At 40.1% G+C, this 17286-nt stretch overlaps 2 protein-coding genes across 2 annotated transcripts; both read left to right on the top strand.

Annotated features, from left to right (window-relative positions):
- Nucleotides 1–4470: 4470 nt before the first annotated feature.
- On the top strand, nt 4471–5617 carry LOC122490540 (trace amine-associated receptor 6-like). The gene has a single exon (XM_043593195.1). The coding sequence runs from the start codon at nt 4580–4582 to the stop codon at nt 5615–5617; it is 1038 nt and encodes a 345-aa protein (XP_043449130.1). The 5' UTR covers nt 4471–4579.
- A 9759-nt stretch (nt 5618–15376) lies between these two features.
- LOC122489024 (trace amine-associated receptor 6) lies at nt 15377–16414 on the top strand. Its single transcript, XM_043590534.1, has one exon. The coding sequence runs from the start codon at nt 15377–15379 to the stop codon at nt 16412–16414; it is 1038 nt and encodes a 345-aa protein (XP_043446469.1).
- The last annotated feature ends 872 nt before the right edge of the window (nt 16415–17286 follow it).

Genomic DNA, 17286 nt, shown 5'->3' on the forward strand with positions numbered 1-17286 from the left:
TTGTGCCTTGGAGTCATGACAGGTCCTAGAAACCCCTCCAAATGTTCCACCGCCCGTGATGCCACAAGTATAGCTGAATTCTTCTGAAAAGGGAAAGGAATTGGCCGCTAAATGTAAGAGCTAAAGAAGCCTTACTACCAGGTAGGAACGATGGCTGCTCTGTGACAGGACTGGGCCAACGTCCAGAGACCAGGCAGGACATCTCATTGAATATCAGGGAGAGTGGATGGTCACCCAGACCAGATCTCTCATCTACAGAGTCATTGGTGATGTGTGGTTGACTCAGAGAAGAAGGTAGGGAAAGCCCAGATAGATGGAGAGGAAGTTTTTATCACTTGGGAGTTAGGGGCATGGCACAGACCTTAGGTTCGTTTATAGTTGAACAACATAGAGGAGCAGAACGCAAAACCTGGAGCTAAACTGCTTGGATACAAATCCCCAGTTACCACTTACTAGAAGTTCACGCTGGGTAAGTGATCAACTTGCAGGGTTTCAGTCCTTCATCTGCAGAATAGGGTTAGTAGCTATGCTGACCTCATTGGGTTTTGTGTGTGTGTCAGTTTAATAACTGAATACATGTAAACTCCCAAGATATAGCAGGTGTTCAAAAGTTGTCTGCTACTGTGAAAATGATAGTTGCCTAAACAATAAAGTAACACGTTTTGCACACCTGTGCCCTGTGTTCACAGAAAATACTTGTGGGTCTTTCTAGATTTACTACCATGTTTTAGGAAGCATTTCTGTAAAACAGACAATTAAAAGCCATAAGAGCTATGACCCAAATTCTAAGGAAAAAACTTTATTTATTTATTTATTTTGAGAGAGAGAGGGAGAGAGAGAGAGAGAGAGAGAGAGAGAGAGCTTGAGCGGGGAGGGGGGGCAGAGAGAGGGGCGGGGTAGAGAGAGTCTCCAACAGGCTCCTCACCATCAGTGCAGAGTCTGACCCTGGCCTCGAACCCACGATCCGTGAGTTCATGACCTGAGCAGAAATCTAGAGTCAGACACTCAACCGACTGAGCCACCCAGGCGCCCTTCTGAGAAAACTTGTATAAAGATGTTAGGTAGGTGCTCCGCAGTTACATGTTGAGAAATACCTGGTTACTATGATGAGACAGAGTTGAAAGAGAACTTCAGAATGTTTTCAATTTCATGGACGGACACGAGGTATTAGCAGAGGCTGAGCGGAGGCGAGGGAGGGAAGGAGGGAAGGAAAACTAGAGAGAAAATGACAGACTACTCTGATGTAACTCAAATCTCTGAGTCAAGGACACCGAAAAGGAAGGGGCTTGAGACTCAGGTTTAAGACTCTCAATTAATCACTTACTCTCAATGAAAGTGGAACTCTTTCCTGGGGATAGAGGAAAGACTGATGAGGCTGTGAATTCTGAAAAAGCCAAAACAGCATGCCATTCACTGAGCCACACCTGGATGGACTGGAGCAGTGTAAGAGGTTGCCAGATTCATAGTCTAGAGGGGGGCTATTGATAAGCACATTATTCAGAGTTTAGGGTCCTGTGAACATATGTTTTTTCATTATGAGATAGACGGCCATTTTATCCTAGAGGACACCTACAAAGACAATCCCAGTCTATGCATGCAGCATCGAGGCAGACTGCATAGGACCCTGGAATTTAGAGGAAAGCTTGGAAGAAGACAGTGGGATGCCATGACATTGGGGCTTACAAGAGAGTTAAAGACATGTTATCAAAAAACCAAGAAGACTGCCTTCTGTGGTAGGTGAGATCTTCACCTGCTAATATGTATGTTTTCTCTACCTCCACGCACTAGTCATCAGATAAAATCTGAAATGATCATTGGGATGTACAAAGCTGTGCACAACATCTGAATCTTTCCCTGTTCTTTACATTAGTACCTTCCTTTCCTCCTCATCCTTCTATCCGGGCCCTAAATTTATACCCTCAGTGAATTCTATTTATTCACCCCACTTCTATTAGTTGTTGATGTCATTTCTCACTTTACACTTTTTAAATGTGTTTATTTTATTTTATTTTTTATTGAAATCCAAGTTAGTTAACATATAGTGTAATAATGATTTCAGGATAGAATTCAGTGATTCATCACTTACATGTAACACCCAGGGCTCATCCCAGCAAGTGCCCTCCTTAATGCCCATCTCCCATTTAGCCCTCCAGCAACCCTCAGTTTGTTCTCTGTATTTAAGAGTCTCTTATGGTTTGTCTCCCTCCCTGTTTTTATATTGTTTTTGCTTCCCTTCCCCTTTTGTTTCTTGAATGCCACATATGAGTGAAATCATACGACATTATCTTTCTCTGACTGACTTATTTCGTTTAGCATAATACACTCACTCTCGGTCCATCCACATTGATGCAAATGTCAAGATTTCATTCTTTCTGATTGCTGAGTAATATTCCATTGTATATATATACCACATCTTTATCCGTTCATCAGTTGATGGACATTTGGGCTCTTTCCGTAATGTAATTTAGCTATTGTCGATAGGGCTGCTATAAACATTGGGGCTCATGTGCCCCTTCGAATCAGCATTTTTGTATCCTTTGGATAGATACCTAGTAGTACAGTTGCTGGGTCGTAGGGTAGTTCTGTTTTTAATTTTTTGAGGAGCCTCCATACTGTTTTTCCAGAGTTACTGCACCAGTTGGCATTCCCACCAGCAGTGCAAAAAAAAGTTCCTCTTTCTCTGCTTCCTCCCCAACATCTGTTGTTGCCTCCTGAGTTGTTAATGTTAGCCATTCTGGCAGGTGTGAAGCAGTATCTCATTGTGATTTTACACGTGTTAATTTTAGCTGGAAGCACAGTGAATTGTTATGTTATGTCTGTCTCTCACGTTAACATGGAAACTCACCCTAAGGGAAGAAGATATTTTGTGTTTATTCCTGTATGTTGAAGACCTTGCACAAATAGATGCTTCATAAATGACCAAATATAAATATTGCATTACACAAATGATTGAACCGCAGGCAGATTTATGGGCGTCTTGGGAGAACTTATGTTCCCTGAATCTTTTACTAAAGCATCTAAACCTTTTTACTCATCTTGAAGAGAATATTGTCACATTTCAGTATTGAGTGTATCATATGAGATAGGTCCTTTTTGTTTTTTTTTTAATTTTTTTTTAACATTTATTCATTTTTTTTTTATAAATTTTTTTTTCAATGTTTATTTATTTTTGGGACAGAGAGAGACAGAGCATGAACGGGGGAGGGGCAGAGAGAGAAGGAGACACAGAATTGGAAGCAGGCTCCAGGCTCTGAGCCATCAGCCCAGAGCCTGACGCGGGGCTCGAACTCACGGACCGCGAGATCGTGACCTGGCTGAAGTCAGACGCTTAACTGACTGCGCCACCCAGGCGCCCCTAACATTTATTCATTTTTGAGGGTGAGAGAGACAGAGCATGAGTGAGGGAGGGACAGAGAGAGAGAGAGAGGGAGACATAGAATCCGAAGCAGGCTCCAGGCTCCGAGCTATCAGCACAGGGCCTGACATGGGGCTCGAACTCATGGACCTTGAAATCACGACCTGAGCCGACATCAAGAGTCGGACGCTTAACCGACTCAGCCACCCAGGCTCCCCAGAGATAGGTCCTTTTTGTACAGACCTCTACAGGTACAAAAGACCTCTGGTTTTTTAGAGTAAGCTAAGAATTTTTCTTGTTAGTAATGAATACAGTTTGAAATTTATCAAATACATTTTTTCACTTCATCAGATGATTGTTAGATTTTAATCTGTTACAATGCTGATTTGTATTAATAGATTGTCTAATTTCAAAGCAAACTTTCATTCTTGGCATCAACTCGAATCATGATGTATGATCTTTTTTATATATTTCTGGATTGAGTTTGTAACAGTTTGTGTAGGATTTTTTGCATCGTTGCTTATGAGTGAGAGTTTTCTCTCATTTTCCTTTTTCAAATTGTCTCTGGGAGTTTTAGCATTGAGGCTACAGCAAAACATAAACTTTAGTGGAGATAATTAAATATAAGTTTCTTGTCCCTGTTCACACCTTACGCTACAGGGATTCCACCTTAGCTTTTGGGTGTGGATTTGGGGTGTGGGATTCAGCAGTGCTTCTGGGGATTTTGTCATTACTCTTCAGACAGTCTTGGGGTGGGTGTAATAAAAGGTAACCGATAGATAACAAATCACACATATCTCACTAACGTTTGACAAAGAGAAATATCCCTGTATCACGACCAGGTAAATAAAAGATTATTGACAAATTGTAAGGCAAGAAGAAATCTTTGGGATTAGCAAATTGGTAAAAGATGTACTTGAAATTAAACAATTGCACTTAGAAAATGGATTCCAAGTATATTCTAAGGTAAGCAAAATAATGGTAACAATGAATCAAGCTAAGATTTGTTGAACATTTGAATTGAATACATTACTTCAAGTGTTCAGACATTAAAATTAATAGGAGTATGTGACAGGCCATGGAGATATTGTCCGATAACTATAACAAAGGTAGGCAGTTGCAAAGGACCTTTTCTCTGCCTTAGGAAATAAGAAACCGCTCTGCTGGGTGCGACTGGCCAAGGGCAGAACTTCTCCACGTTTGCAAGCTGTTTGCAGCAGCACCATGGGCACCAACCCGTCCCCCGCTGCATCCGAGCAGCTCTGCTACCAGAACGTGACCGGATCCTGCGCGCAAGCCCCCTACTCGCCCGGACCCCGGCTCATTCTCTACACACTGTTCAGCTTGGGGGCTGTGCTGGCCGTTTTTGGAAACCTCCTGGTGGTGATTTCAATCCTGCATTTCAAGCAGCTGCACTCGCCAACCAATTTTCTCATCGCCTCTCTGGCCTGTGCTGACTTTCTGGTGGGGGTGACCGTCATGCCCTTCAGCATGGTCAGGTCTGTGGAGGGCTGCTGGTACTTTGGGCCGAGTTTCTGTACCTTCCACACGTGCTGTGATGTGGCATTTTGTTATTCTTCTGTCTTCCACTTGTGCTTCATCTCCATCGACAGGTACATCGCTGTTACTGAGCCTCTGGTCTATCCTACCAAGTTCACGGTGTCCGTGTCGGGGACATGCATCGGCATCTCCTGGATCCTGCCCCTTGTATACAGTGGTGCCGTGTTCTTCACAGGTGTTCATGATGACGGGCTGGAGGAATTAGTAAGTGCCCTCAGCTGCGTAGGTGGTTGTCGGCCACTTATAAATCAATTTTGGATTTTGATAGATTTGCTATTATTTTTCACACCTACTTTTGTAATGATGGTGCTGTACAGTAATATTTTTCTTGTGGCTAGAAAACAGGCTATAAAGATTGAAAACATTAGTAGCAAAACAGAAGCATCGGGGACATACAAAACCAGGGTGAGTAAGAGAGAGAGAAAAGCAGCTAAAACCCTGGGTATCACGGTGGTAGCATTTTTGATCTCCTGGTTACCGTACATGATTGATTCATTCATTGATTCTTTTGGGGGGTTTGTAACACCTTCTTATGTCTATGAGATACTTTGCTGGCTTGGTTATTACAACTCTGCTGTAAACCCTTTGATCTATGCTTTATTTTACCCTTGGTTTAGGAGAGCAATAAAACTCATTATAAGTGGTCAAGCATTAAGAGTAGACAGTTCATCAACTATGAATTTGTTTTCTAAAAAACCCTAAATTTCAAATTGAGGAATTTATTGATATATTGGGAACTTAATGACCCAGTAAATTGAGGAGGAAAAATGGTACCTCAATTTCAGGGGCATAACTTTTCTGCTTCGTTTTCGTGGTGAACTAAACATCTTCAAGTATTTGACAGAAATGTGCTTACTAAACAATGGTTGACACAGAGTTTATATTTCCCAGTTTCCCCAAATCTGTGCACTTGCCTGCTTTGTCAGTTCTTACTTATGTTTCATGTCCAGGCCTCCCTTTCAACCTTGTCTTTAAGCCGCTTTCAAAGGTTTCCAGTGAAATCTCGCCCATCCCTGTCTTCTCTGGACTCCGTGTGCTTGACTTCCATTTTAAGCTGCTTGTTTCTTGGGGGCCCATCTTTCTGTAGCTCCTGGAGATCTCCGAGCCATACACATCGGTCACTCCAGACTCAGAGCCAGACTCATATTTTATATCGTTGGAGATATTTTGTGGAATAATTATGAGCAGACCTTGTAAAATGCATACCAGAGATTGTCCTTTATGTGATTGTTTCTTATCCCATGAGGTATGTTGTTTTTCCTTCCAGCCATTGTGGAGGGCCGTTTTCTGTCTTTTCTTTTCTCTTTATTACACTATCCAGAGTGGTACATTGTTGGTGAACTAAATAACAATATAAGTTATGTTAGAAGGATGAACTGTTCAAGAAGGGATGATATGGTTTAAAGCTCTTTGGAGAATATTGTTAAACATCTCATGTCATGCCATTCACAAAAGCAAAACAAATTTCTTTCAGATGTTAGAAGAGTCAAAGAAAATATTTTATAATTTTTCACTGGAGGAACCCTGACTGAAACCGCCTGTAGCTTTCTGCACATAATTTAAATTTTAAGACTTCAAGGGCGCCTGGGTGGCTCAGTCAGTTGAGCGTCCGACTTCGGCTCAGGTCATGATCTCATGGTTTGTGTGTTTGAGTCCCGGGTCAGACTCTGTACTGACAGCTCAGAGCCTGGAACCTGCTTCCGATCCTGTGTCTCCCCTTTCTCTGCCCCTCCCTCCTTGCTTGTGCTCTGTATGTCTCTCTCTCTCTCTCTCTCAAAAATAAATAAAAAAAAAATTAATGTTAAAACTTCAAAAGAAAACAAAGACAAATTTGCGGGGAGGGAGGCAAATTTGGGGAAATTACTGGCAGCAAACATGGTGAAGGGAAGGTTAATAGATTTAAAAACATAGAGGCCTTTTCCAACACAGGCATAGCTTAACACCTCCCATACAAATAAATAGGCAATTTTACGGAGGAAAAAAATATGATTAATAAATACATTAAAATGCCAAATGTACCCATAATTTTAAAATGTTAAAATGTGGCAGTGGTTCATATATCAAGTGGGCAAATATTAGAAGAATAAGAAATACCTGATAACAATTAGGGTGTGGAAAATTGAGCACTCTCGAGAAAGTAGAACTTGCTCACATACATCTCACAAGAATACAACTTAGTATCAGTTTCCCCCTTAGTATCAGGGGAATTAAAATTTTTTTTTATAAATTTTAAAATACACCTGTCATTTCTAGTAAGGAATCCAAAAAAAAAAAAAAAAAGTCAGTCAAGGAAGCAAACATCACAAGGACATTTACTGTATAATTCTTAATTTTTACTTGGAATAATCTAGGAGCAGTGTGGACTGAATTCAATAAACTATGCTCTAACCACATAATGGGATGTTTTGATGCCATTAAAAAACACTAACAAGGGGCGCCTGGGTGGCTCAGTTGATTAAGCATCCAACTCTTGATTTCAGCTCAAATCGTGATCGAGAGATCATGGACATGGAACCTGCTTAACATTCTCTCTCTCCCTCTCCCTTTGCCTCTCCCCTGCTCAAGCTCTCTGTCAAGAAAAAAAAAAAAAGCACTAATGAGTTCTGTATAAATTGATATATGCTCCCATATATGGATACACTTCCTACATGCTTTTACAAAGTGTAACTTTATGTGTAATAGACAGTATGTATCTGGTGGGGGGTGGGGTGGGGTGGAGAATTTGCTTTGTAATTTATCTTTATCATTTTAATGTATGAAAATGAGATGAAAATATTAAAATAGATATTACAGTAAATGAATAAATAAATAAACAAACAAAAGAGATGTTACCCGCATGTCTCTACTTTTACCTGAGCATTGAAGTTAGGTTTATCGATGTATTTGCTTGTTTTATTTCAGGGGAAGATCTTTTGAGTATATATCTCTGCTACATTTTTCTTCCTAAAGAAATGAAATTGTAGCTGCGTTGGTATATTTCAGGGACTACATCTTAAAGTGATTCAATTATCTTAGGTATTACATCTTAATGTTGTTAAGCATTTGGTTTTTTGTTTGTTTGTTTGTTTTGCAGCAGATCTCTAAGTTTCTCGAACTCTTCCCCTCTAATATTAATAATGTGCTATATTCAGGAGCTATGGGAGCTAGCAACAGTCACTTCTCCTTCTGTCATTTGTATTTTATTTCTACGCTTTAGGTCCCCTCTTGAAAAGCGAAAACAGCAACAGTGCAGATGTTCAGTCCATCACCTGCTTTGAGAGACTCAGCTTCCCAGCAGGCTGGAAGGAGCACTTCTCTTCCTGAAGGGGATGCCCCTGGGTCTGCTCCTTAGAGGCAGGGAGACGGATTCCTTAATAGACCTCACAGAACACCCATAGATGCTACTGTGGAGGCCAAGGCCCCTGGAGCTTTGATGTCACCCCCGGGGCGGGGGACGGGGGTGGGGGTGGGGGGGGGGAGGAAGGAGCAGAATCCCTAAACTTACTGGGATGTTTCTTGTTCCTGGTGGGCTATGAGCCTCTAAGCAAGATTTAAGAATATTGTAATACAAGGGGCAGCTGGGTGGCTCGACTGGTTAAGCCTCTGACTCTTGGTTTCGGCTCAGATCATGATCTCACAGTTTCCTGAGTTCTGCCCCTCCCCCACTCACACTGTCTCCGTCTCTCTCAAAATAAATAAATACACTTTTTAAAACAGAGCATTACAGAAAAATAAATTGCACTGTAGCACAGCTCAGTAAATGGTAGCCAAGAAATGTACCTGTCACCGTGTATATTGTATGTCCTCTCCCCTCTCCACACCTTAGTGCACATTGTCCTCTGTGACGATATCCTCCTGTTTTTTTTTTATGTTTATTTATGTTTGTGTGTGAGAGACAGCACGCATGTGAGTGGGGGAGAGGCAGAGAGAGGTGGAGACACAACATCAGAAGCAGGCTCCAGGCTCTGAGTTGTCAGCACACAGCCCCATGCCGGGCTCAATCCCATGAACCACGAGATCATGACCTGAGCTGAAGTCAGTCACTTACCCAACTAAGCCACCCAGGAGCCTCTGGATATACTGTTTTTACCATAAATCTCTCTTCTTAACCTACTAGACACATTTTAAGTTCATCTCCTTGGTAAATTTGCTCCCAACACACTTGGATGAAACTCAGTATTATTATTAAAGCCTTTATTTATTTGTTTCTTTAATTTTACTTTTAAACTTTATTTATTTTGAGAGAGAGAGTGTGTGCATGTGAGCAAGGACAAGCGGGTAAGGGGCAGAGAGAGGGACAGAGAGAATCCCAAGCAGGCTCCGTGCTTTCAGCGCAGAGCTCGAAGTGGGCTGGATCTCACCACTGTGAGATCATGACCGGAACCGAAATCAGGAGTTGGGCGCTTAACCGACTTACGCACCCAGGTGCCCTGATCATTAACGCCTTTATAACAAATAGCTGACAACCTTAATTTTGAAGGTAGCATAAATACCTTTCAAAATTGAATGCAAAGTAAAAATATTTTTAGATGAATAAAACCCGAGAATCTTCATTGCCGGCATACCCACGCAAAGAGAAAAACTAAAGGGAGTGTTTTATTTTAATTTTTAAAAAGTTTTTATTTATTTTTGAGACAGAGAGAGACAGAGCATGAGCAGGGCAGGGGCAGAGAGAGAGGGAGACACAGAATCCGAAGCAGGCTCCAGGCTCTGAGCTGTCAGCACAGAGCCCGATGTGGGGCTAGAACTCACCAACCGTGCGATCATGACCTAAGCCGAAGTCCGACGCTTAACCGACTGACCCACCCAGGCGTCTCTAAAAGTTTTCAACCTAGAAGGAAAATAATCCCAGAGGAAACACTGTAGTGTGGGAAGTAACGAAGTGTGCCACAGAGTGTCAATACCGGAAAAATAAAATGAATGCTAAAAGTAAAAATAAATGTCTTTTTGACTTAAATTATACGCAGAATTAAAATAAATGACCGCGGTAGCAATAAAATGGCCAAGACAAATTGAGTTAAAGTATATATTGAAATGCCTGGCAATCTTTTGCATTGCCCTGGAATGGCAAAATTATTAACTTACTGGAGAATTTAATTAATCAGGGATACATATTAAAACTCTAGGATTCCAACAGAACAAGTATAAGTAAGTCCAATTTATAATTTCATGGGAGAAAAAGGGTGAATACTAAAAAATAATAATTTAAAATGAGTCCAGAGTCATAAAAGAACAACGAAAAAATGTGAAGAAAAAATATATTTAGTTAGTTTAAACCCAAATACATCAACAATTATATTAAATATATGAGAATACACATTCAGATTTTAATCCAATTAAAAGATGACCAGAAGACATGAACAGACATTTCTCCAAAGCAGACACCCAGATGGCCAACAGACACATGAAAAGATATTATACATCACTCGTCAGTAGGAAAATACAAATCAAAACTACATGAGATATCACCTCACACCTATCAGAATGACTAAAATAAAAAAATACAAGAAACAACAAGTGTTAGCAAGGATGTGCACATAAAGGAACTTGCACTGTTGGTGGAAATGCAAACTGGTGCAGCCACCGCAGAACACGGTATGGAGTTTCCTCAAAAAGTTATGAACAGAACAACCCTACAATCCAGTAATCGCACTTCTGGGTACTTACCCCCAAAATACAAAAACACTAATTAACAGGGATACATGCACCCCTATGTTTATTGCAACATTATTTACAACAGGCAAACTATGGAAGCAGCCCAAGTGTCCATCAACAAATGAATGAATAAAGCAGATATGGTATACACACACACACCACATGCAAATACAATGTAATATCACTCAGCTATAATAAGATAGAAATCTTGCCATTTGCAACACCATGGATAGAACTAGAGAGTGTAATATTAAGCAAAATAATCCAATCAGAGAAAGACAAATGCCATATGATTTCACTCATCTGTGAAATTTAAAGCACAAAAAAAATTAGCAAAGAAAAAAAAAGGAGAGAAAGAAAGTCATGAAATAGACTCTTAATTGTAGAGAACAAACTGATGTTCTCTATAAATAACCGAAGGGAGGTGGGTGAGGGATGAAGGGTGAAATAGGTGATGGGGATTAAGGAGTACCCTTGTGATGAGTTCCTCCATGATGTATGGAATTGTTCAATCACTATATTGTACACATGAAACTAATATAACACCATATGTCAACTATATTGGAATAAAATCGAATAAAATAAAGTAAAATGGAATAAAATAAAATTTAATCCAAAAAATGTGTCAAATAAAACTGAAATGAAGGGCATAACATGATAATAAGACAGAACCTAGTAAGTGTATTTCATTATGACCCATAGATTTGGTTTTGGTAGAAAAGGGAAACTGATTAGCTATGCAATTAACAGTGGATGGAATAGTTATTTCGGAGATGAAGACTTATTCTTGGTAGTAAGACTGGAAGGTGCTCTACCTCTCATGCACAATGCAATTAAACTACTTGATTCTGTTCTAGCTTTAGGTTTGGGGCAATCAGACACCAAGATTTCAAAACTGGGGCATCATATCTTTGGGGTAGGAATGAATACATAAAAATAATACTTGCTATTTTTCTCTAATTTCTAGAATAATGTAAATCAACATTATCTACCAGCACATCATTCCTATTATTATACAAATGCTATGAAGTGGCAAAATTTCCTGAAATAGTGTATTATTTCTGACTATACTGTGTTTGTAAGAAACTCTTATCTTTATTGGATTTTACAGATGATTAAAGGCACCCTAGAATGTTTAGTATCATTTTACCCACAATTCTTCAGTTCCAACACTGAATATCATCAATTTCTTTTGATTCTAGTGGTTTCAGTAGAGTAACTTTTTCTCATCCTGTTCTGCAAGCTAGAGAATCATCCTGCTGCCTCATTTTAAGAACAAGGAAGCTAAAACCAAAGTCTGGAGAATATCATAAAGCTTCTGGATTCAAATAAACACTTTCAACATCTAGTTTAATACATTTACACTTGTCTTTTTTTTAGTGCCTTTCAAAATTAGACAAATCATCTAATTTTACCACTTCCTTTCCTAGATCAACATATTGTTCTCTTTTTGTAAGTTTCTAAAAACTTTCATTATAAAGAAACCAGCTACTTCCCTCATTATTCTCTTCTGTGAACTTATTCTGGTTGTGTGCTGCCTTTGCTATTGGCCTTTGCATCAGTGAACATTTATTAAGTACTTCTGTCTGGTGTGCAACACGTGGGCTCTGGAACTGGAAAGATATAACAATAAAGCCAATTTCAACCTAATAATGATTTATCCATGTCACGGAGCCCTCACTGGGTGCATGGGATCCCTTACCTGCACCCTCAGTCTTCTCAACAACCCTGTAAGAGGGCCAATGTTATTACTTCTGTTTCCTAAGTGAGGAGCCTGAGGCTTAAAGAAGTGAGTAGAAGGCCAAGGTAGCATATTTGTTCAACAACAGAATCTTATTCATAGCCAGGCAGACAGAGAGTAAGTGCAGCAAACACCAACTATTCTTCCTTACAGAGGAGACTGTGGCCCCACCTCTGTATTCAGGTCATTGGGAGCCATTTGGAACACGGGACTTTCCTTCTACCAAGGGCAAGTATGAGCATCATAAAGAAAAGTGCAAAGTTCTTTGGGGAGACGGGGACATCAGAAGGAGTAATTGATTTGCTCTGGTGTAACATTTTAATCTACAGTTTTTCACTCATCCATACTTCTTCATTCTGGAAATAGTATTTTACCATACAAGGTATTTCCCCCTCTCTCTGGTCTCTCGGTTATATTTTAGAAATTGTTGGGTCCAGTCAAGGGAGCTGAAGGCGTGGGGCTGGGCACCTACTTTAAGATCTTCCTCTGTTATGCCTTGGCTCAAAAAATGTAACACTCTGAATTTGTTTTGATCCTGTTGATTGTGGTAGCATTTTATAAACCTGTCCTAAATTGGGCCCTGAAAGTTGTGGGGGACAGGTGGAAAGGGGAAGAATATAAATCCTAACTGAATATCCTAAGAATTAGCTAAGAGGGAATAATTAGAAATTAGACGCGGTAGAAAACTGGAAGATGTCTAGCTCTTTGTTTTATAAACTAAGGTACGGAGATCTGGGCTACTGTACAGATTCTTCCTGGAACAAGCATCAGGTCTTCCCCTCATTCCTGCTTCCAGACCACAACAAGACTTTCATCCCTGTCTCTCTGCTTCTGTCTCTGTCTCTCGTCTCTCTGCCTTTTTCTTTTTTGGACATAATATTCCTTTCTTATTAAGCTACCCTCTGCTAGAAAACATCAGAAAACCCCAGCTATTGTTCTGCTCTGTTCTCATTTCCTTTTCCCCCATATATATTATATTAAAATTCTGTAAATATTGAAGTAGCTTGTTTGCCTTACCCTGTTTGAAGAGACCTCTTTATCCACACCTGCCTAAGGGCTTCCTGCATCATGAGCTACTGTCTTTTACCTTTTTACTACTTTTCACAATTTGTATTCATATATCCATTTATTTGTTTACTTGCTTAAGGTTTGTTTCCGGCTCAAGATTGCAAACTTCATGAGACAGGGATTGTGTGTACCCAGATTTTTTGTTCATTCCTTTGTTCATTGCTTTTCACCCAACTCCTGGCACTCAACAAATATATATTGAATTGATGAATGAATGAATGAATATATCTCAGAATATGAAGGGAGATATAAAGTTATTTCTCTGTCCTAAATGTGTGCATCATGTATCATTTTTTTTTTTTGCCTAGAATAATGTTTCTCAATAGGCAGGTCATTGAGACATTTATCTTCCAGAGGGCACTTGTCAATGTCTGAAGACATTTTTGATTTACGCTCTTGGGGAAATTTTACTGAAATCTACCAGCATCTAGTAGCAGGGACGCTGCTAAATCCTGTTCAATGTACAGGACAGATCCTTACATCAGAGTTATCTGATCTCAAATGTCAACAGTGCTGAAATTGAGAAAGCCTGGCCTAGACCTTTGCCTATGGAAACAATTATTATTATTTCACAAAACCAGATTCTCAGGAAATATTAGAAATAATATTAGAAAGAATCTAATTTTCTAGATTAGGAAGCAGATGGACAGATGGATTAATAATAATACCTGTGGCACTTCATAATTTGAAAAGCAAGTTCACACATGTGTAGGTCACATCCCTGCAGTGGCAAGAGTCTTGAACATTTCTTCGAGAAGTCTGAGTAATGCTCTGTGGAGTTCAACATTGCAGGGCTAGGAAATTACCAAGGAATTGTGTTCCCATTTTCCAACTTTCTGGTCATTATTCCTTATTTGAATTCATTCAGCATCGGAACCAAAGTTCTATCAGTTAGAACCACAAATGTGTGTATTCAGAGGGCTCACTGCCCATTTATCACGTGGACAGAGACATCACAGATATGCTTCCAGTGACAATGTCTGAGCAGAGAACCGATCTCCTTTCTACCAGCACTGATAGTCATAGTACCTCAGAAGTGCTGGTGTGTCTAAATACCATGCTGTTCTTTAATGCTTGTGTGTGATGTATTTCACCAACCTCAAGCCGTCCTTAATGTATGTTACCTTTTTTTGTTTCTTGGTAGCCAGTGCAGATACAAGAATGGCTCCTGCCAAGAGAGAAAAAGCCAAGTATTAACTCTCACTATTTACACCATATTGTGTCTCTGTACAAAAATCCAAAGAGGTACCTCATCAGGACTGGCAATAGGGGAAAGATTCAAGTCTAAGAAAAAAGAAATCTTTGACCCAAGAAGCGTGATGGCTAAGCTAATTTAATGTTAAGAGTTGTTTTATAGAATACCTTTCCTAATCATCACTGTTGAAAATAATCTTCCAAGTTCACACCTTATACTATAGGGATTCCATGCAGGGATTTCCCCATTGATAGCGTCTATTTATGTGGAAGGATTGCATGTCTTAGTAACACAGGTCAGACAACACAGAGATAAAGAGGAGGTGATCCTTCAACTCCACAGTTACATCCCATATCAGCAGCTGTTGCAAAGAAGAACACTAGAGGTAAAAAGAAAACCATATTTTTTATGAATAAAAGGGGATTTTATCAAGTTAAAGAAACCAGGCATTATTTAGTTGAAATTAACACCACTAACCTTATACAATATAATTTTTAAATGTCTATTTATTTTGAGACAAAGAGCATGAGCAAGCCTGAGGGGGGGAAATAGCAGAGAGAGGGGGATCGAGAGAGAACCCCAAGTAAGGGACGCAGGGCTCAAACTTAGGAAATGCCAGACAACGACTGGACAAAAATAAGAGGTGGATGCTCAACCGACTGAGTCACCCAGGTGCCCCTACAATATAATTCTGTTCAATGTTAGTTTGTCATATAGAAAGCATTTAAGATTTATAATAATAAGTGGAAGGAGGAAAAACATTAGTAATAGTATCTGATAATTTCTTTAGACAACCTGGCGTATTTACGTCTCCACATGCACCATGAGCACCAACTCTTCCTCCTCTGCATCTGAGCAGCTCTGCTACCAGAACGTGACCGGATCCTGCGCGCAAGCCCCCTACTCGCCCGGACCCCGGCTCATTCTCTACACACTGTTCAGCTTGGGGGCTGTGCTGGCCGTTTTTGGAAACCTCCTGGTGGTGATTTCAATCCTGCATTTCAAGCAGCTGCACTCGCCAACCAATTTTCTCATCGCCTCTCTGGCCTGTGCTGACTTTCTGGTGGGGGTGACCGTCATGCCCTTCAGCATGGTCAGGTCTGTGGAGGGCTGCTGGTACTTTGGGCCGAGTTTCTGTACCTTCCACACGTGCTGTGATGTGGCATTTTGTTACTCTTCTCTCTTCCACCTGTGTTTCATCTCCATCGACAGGTACATCGCTGTTACTGAGCCTCTGGTCTATCCTACCAAGTTCACGGTGTCCGTGTCGGGGACATGCATCGGCATCTCCTGGATCCTGCCCCTTGTATACAGTGGTGCTGTGTTCTACACAGGTGCCTATGATGATGGGCTGGAGGACTTATCTCGTGCCGTCAACTGCGTAGGAGGTTGTCAGACTGTTGTAAATCAAAACTGGGTGTTGATAGATTTTCTATCCTTCTTTATACCTACCCTCGTTATGATAATTCTCTATAGCAATATTTTTCTTGTGGCTAGACAACAGGCTAAAAAGATCGAAGATACTGGGGGCAAAATAGAATTGTCATCAGCTAGTTACAAATCCAGAGTGGCCAAAAGAGAGCGAAAAGCAGCAAAAACCCTGGGTATCACTGTGGTAGCATTTATGATTTCATGGTTACCGTACAGTATTGACTCATTAATTGATGCTTATATGGGCTTCATAACCCCTGCCTACATCTATGAGATTTGCTGTTGGTGTGCTTATTATAATTCAGCCATGAACCCTTTGATTTATGCTTTATTTTACCCGTGGTTCAGGAAGGCCTTAAAAATTATCATGAGTGGTTGGGTTTTCGAGGACAGTTCAGCCACCATGAATTTGTTCTCTGAACAAATGTAAGCATTTGGACTGACGAAGTTCAATCTTTACTATTTCCATATGACATGAGTTGGTAAAAAGCAAGTAAGACTATTAATGAAGAGAGAAAACCATTTACTCTTCAAATTTAACAGGATAAATCAATGCTTTCCAGTATTAACGGTGCACTTCCTTATCATTTCCCAAAAAACAATTTGCATGACTGGTAAATGTCAAATCCCATTTGTTAACGGCTACAGAGCTCACCATACCTCCTTTTCTGCACACACTTTCCTCCCTCCCTTTTGCTCTTTTATTTCATTGATTCTTTCCTTCGTAGCCTGAAAACACCTTAAAAAAAAAAAATTCTTTCCTCTTTTCCTTGGAAAGTTTTCCGCTCTCTCCCAACTTGTCAAAAATTTCTCTGTGGTTAGCTTTCACATGGTTGTTGTCTTGTGTTTGTTTTTGTTTTTGCTTTTCTTTTGTTTGTTTTTGGCTTTGTTTTGCTGCTTTTCCCAAAGGAAAACTTGGCGCAGCAGTGAAATCTATTATGCTGGATGTCTGCATGGTGTCTGTGTCAGGAATTTGCTTCAGCAGCTCCTGGATCCTGCCTCTTGTATACAGTGTATACAGTGGGTGCCTCTGAGGATGGGATGAAAGAATTAGTAAGTGCCCTCTGTTCCATACATGGTTGCCAGCTTGTTATAAATCAATTCTGGATAGTGATAGAATTTCTGTTATTTTTCACATTTAGCTTTCTTAATATTACATCTAGTAATATTTTTCTTGTGGCTAGAAAACATACTAAAGAAATTGAAAATATTAGTACAAAACAAAATCATTATCAGGAACTTGTGAGGCTAAGATGGCTAAAAGAGAGAAAAACAGCTGATACCCTGGCACAGTGTAGCATT

The sequence above is a fragment of the Prionailurus bengalensis genome, chromosome B2, assembly GCF_016509475.1.
Source record: "Prionailurus bengalensis isolate Pbe53 chromosome B2, Fcat_Pben_1.1_paternal_pri, whole genome shotgun sequence".
In the NCBI taxonomy this organism is placed as follows: domain Eukaryota; kingdom Metazoa; phylum Chordata; class Mammalia; order Carnivora; family Felidae; genus Prionailurus; species Prionailurus bengalensis.

What these genes read in the sequence shown, in the direction of transcription:
- LOC122490540 (XM_043593195.1), top strand. Translation starts at nt 4,580, where the DNA reads ATGGGCACCAACCCGTCCCCCGCTGCATCCGAGCAGCTCTGCTACCAG.
- LOC122489024 (XM_043590534.1), top strand. Translation starts at nt 15,377, where the DNA reads ATGAGCACCAACTCTTCCTCCTCTGCATCTGAGCAGCTCTGCTACCAG.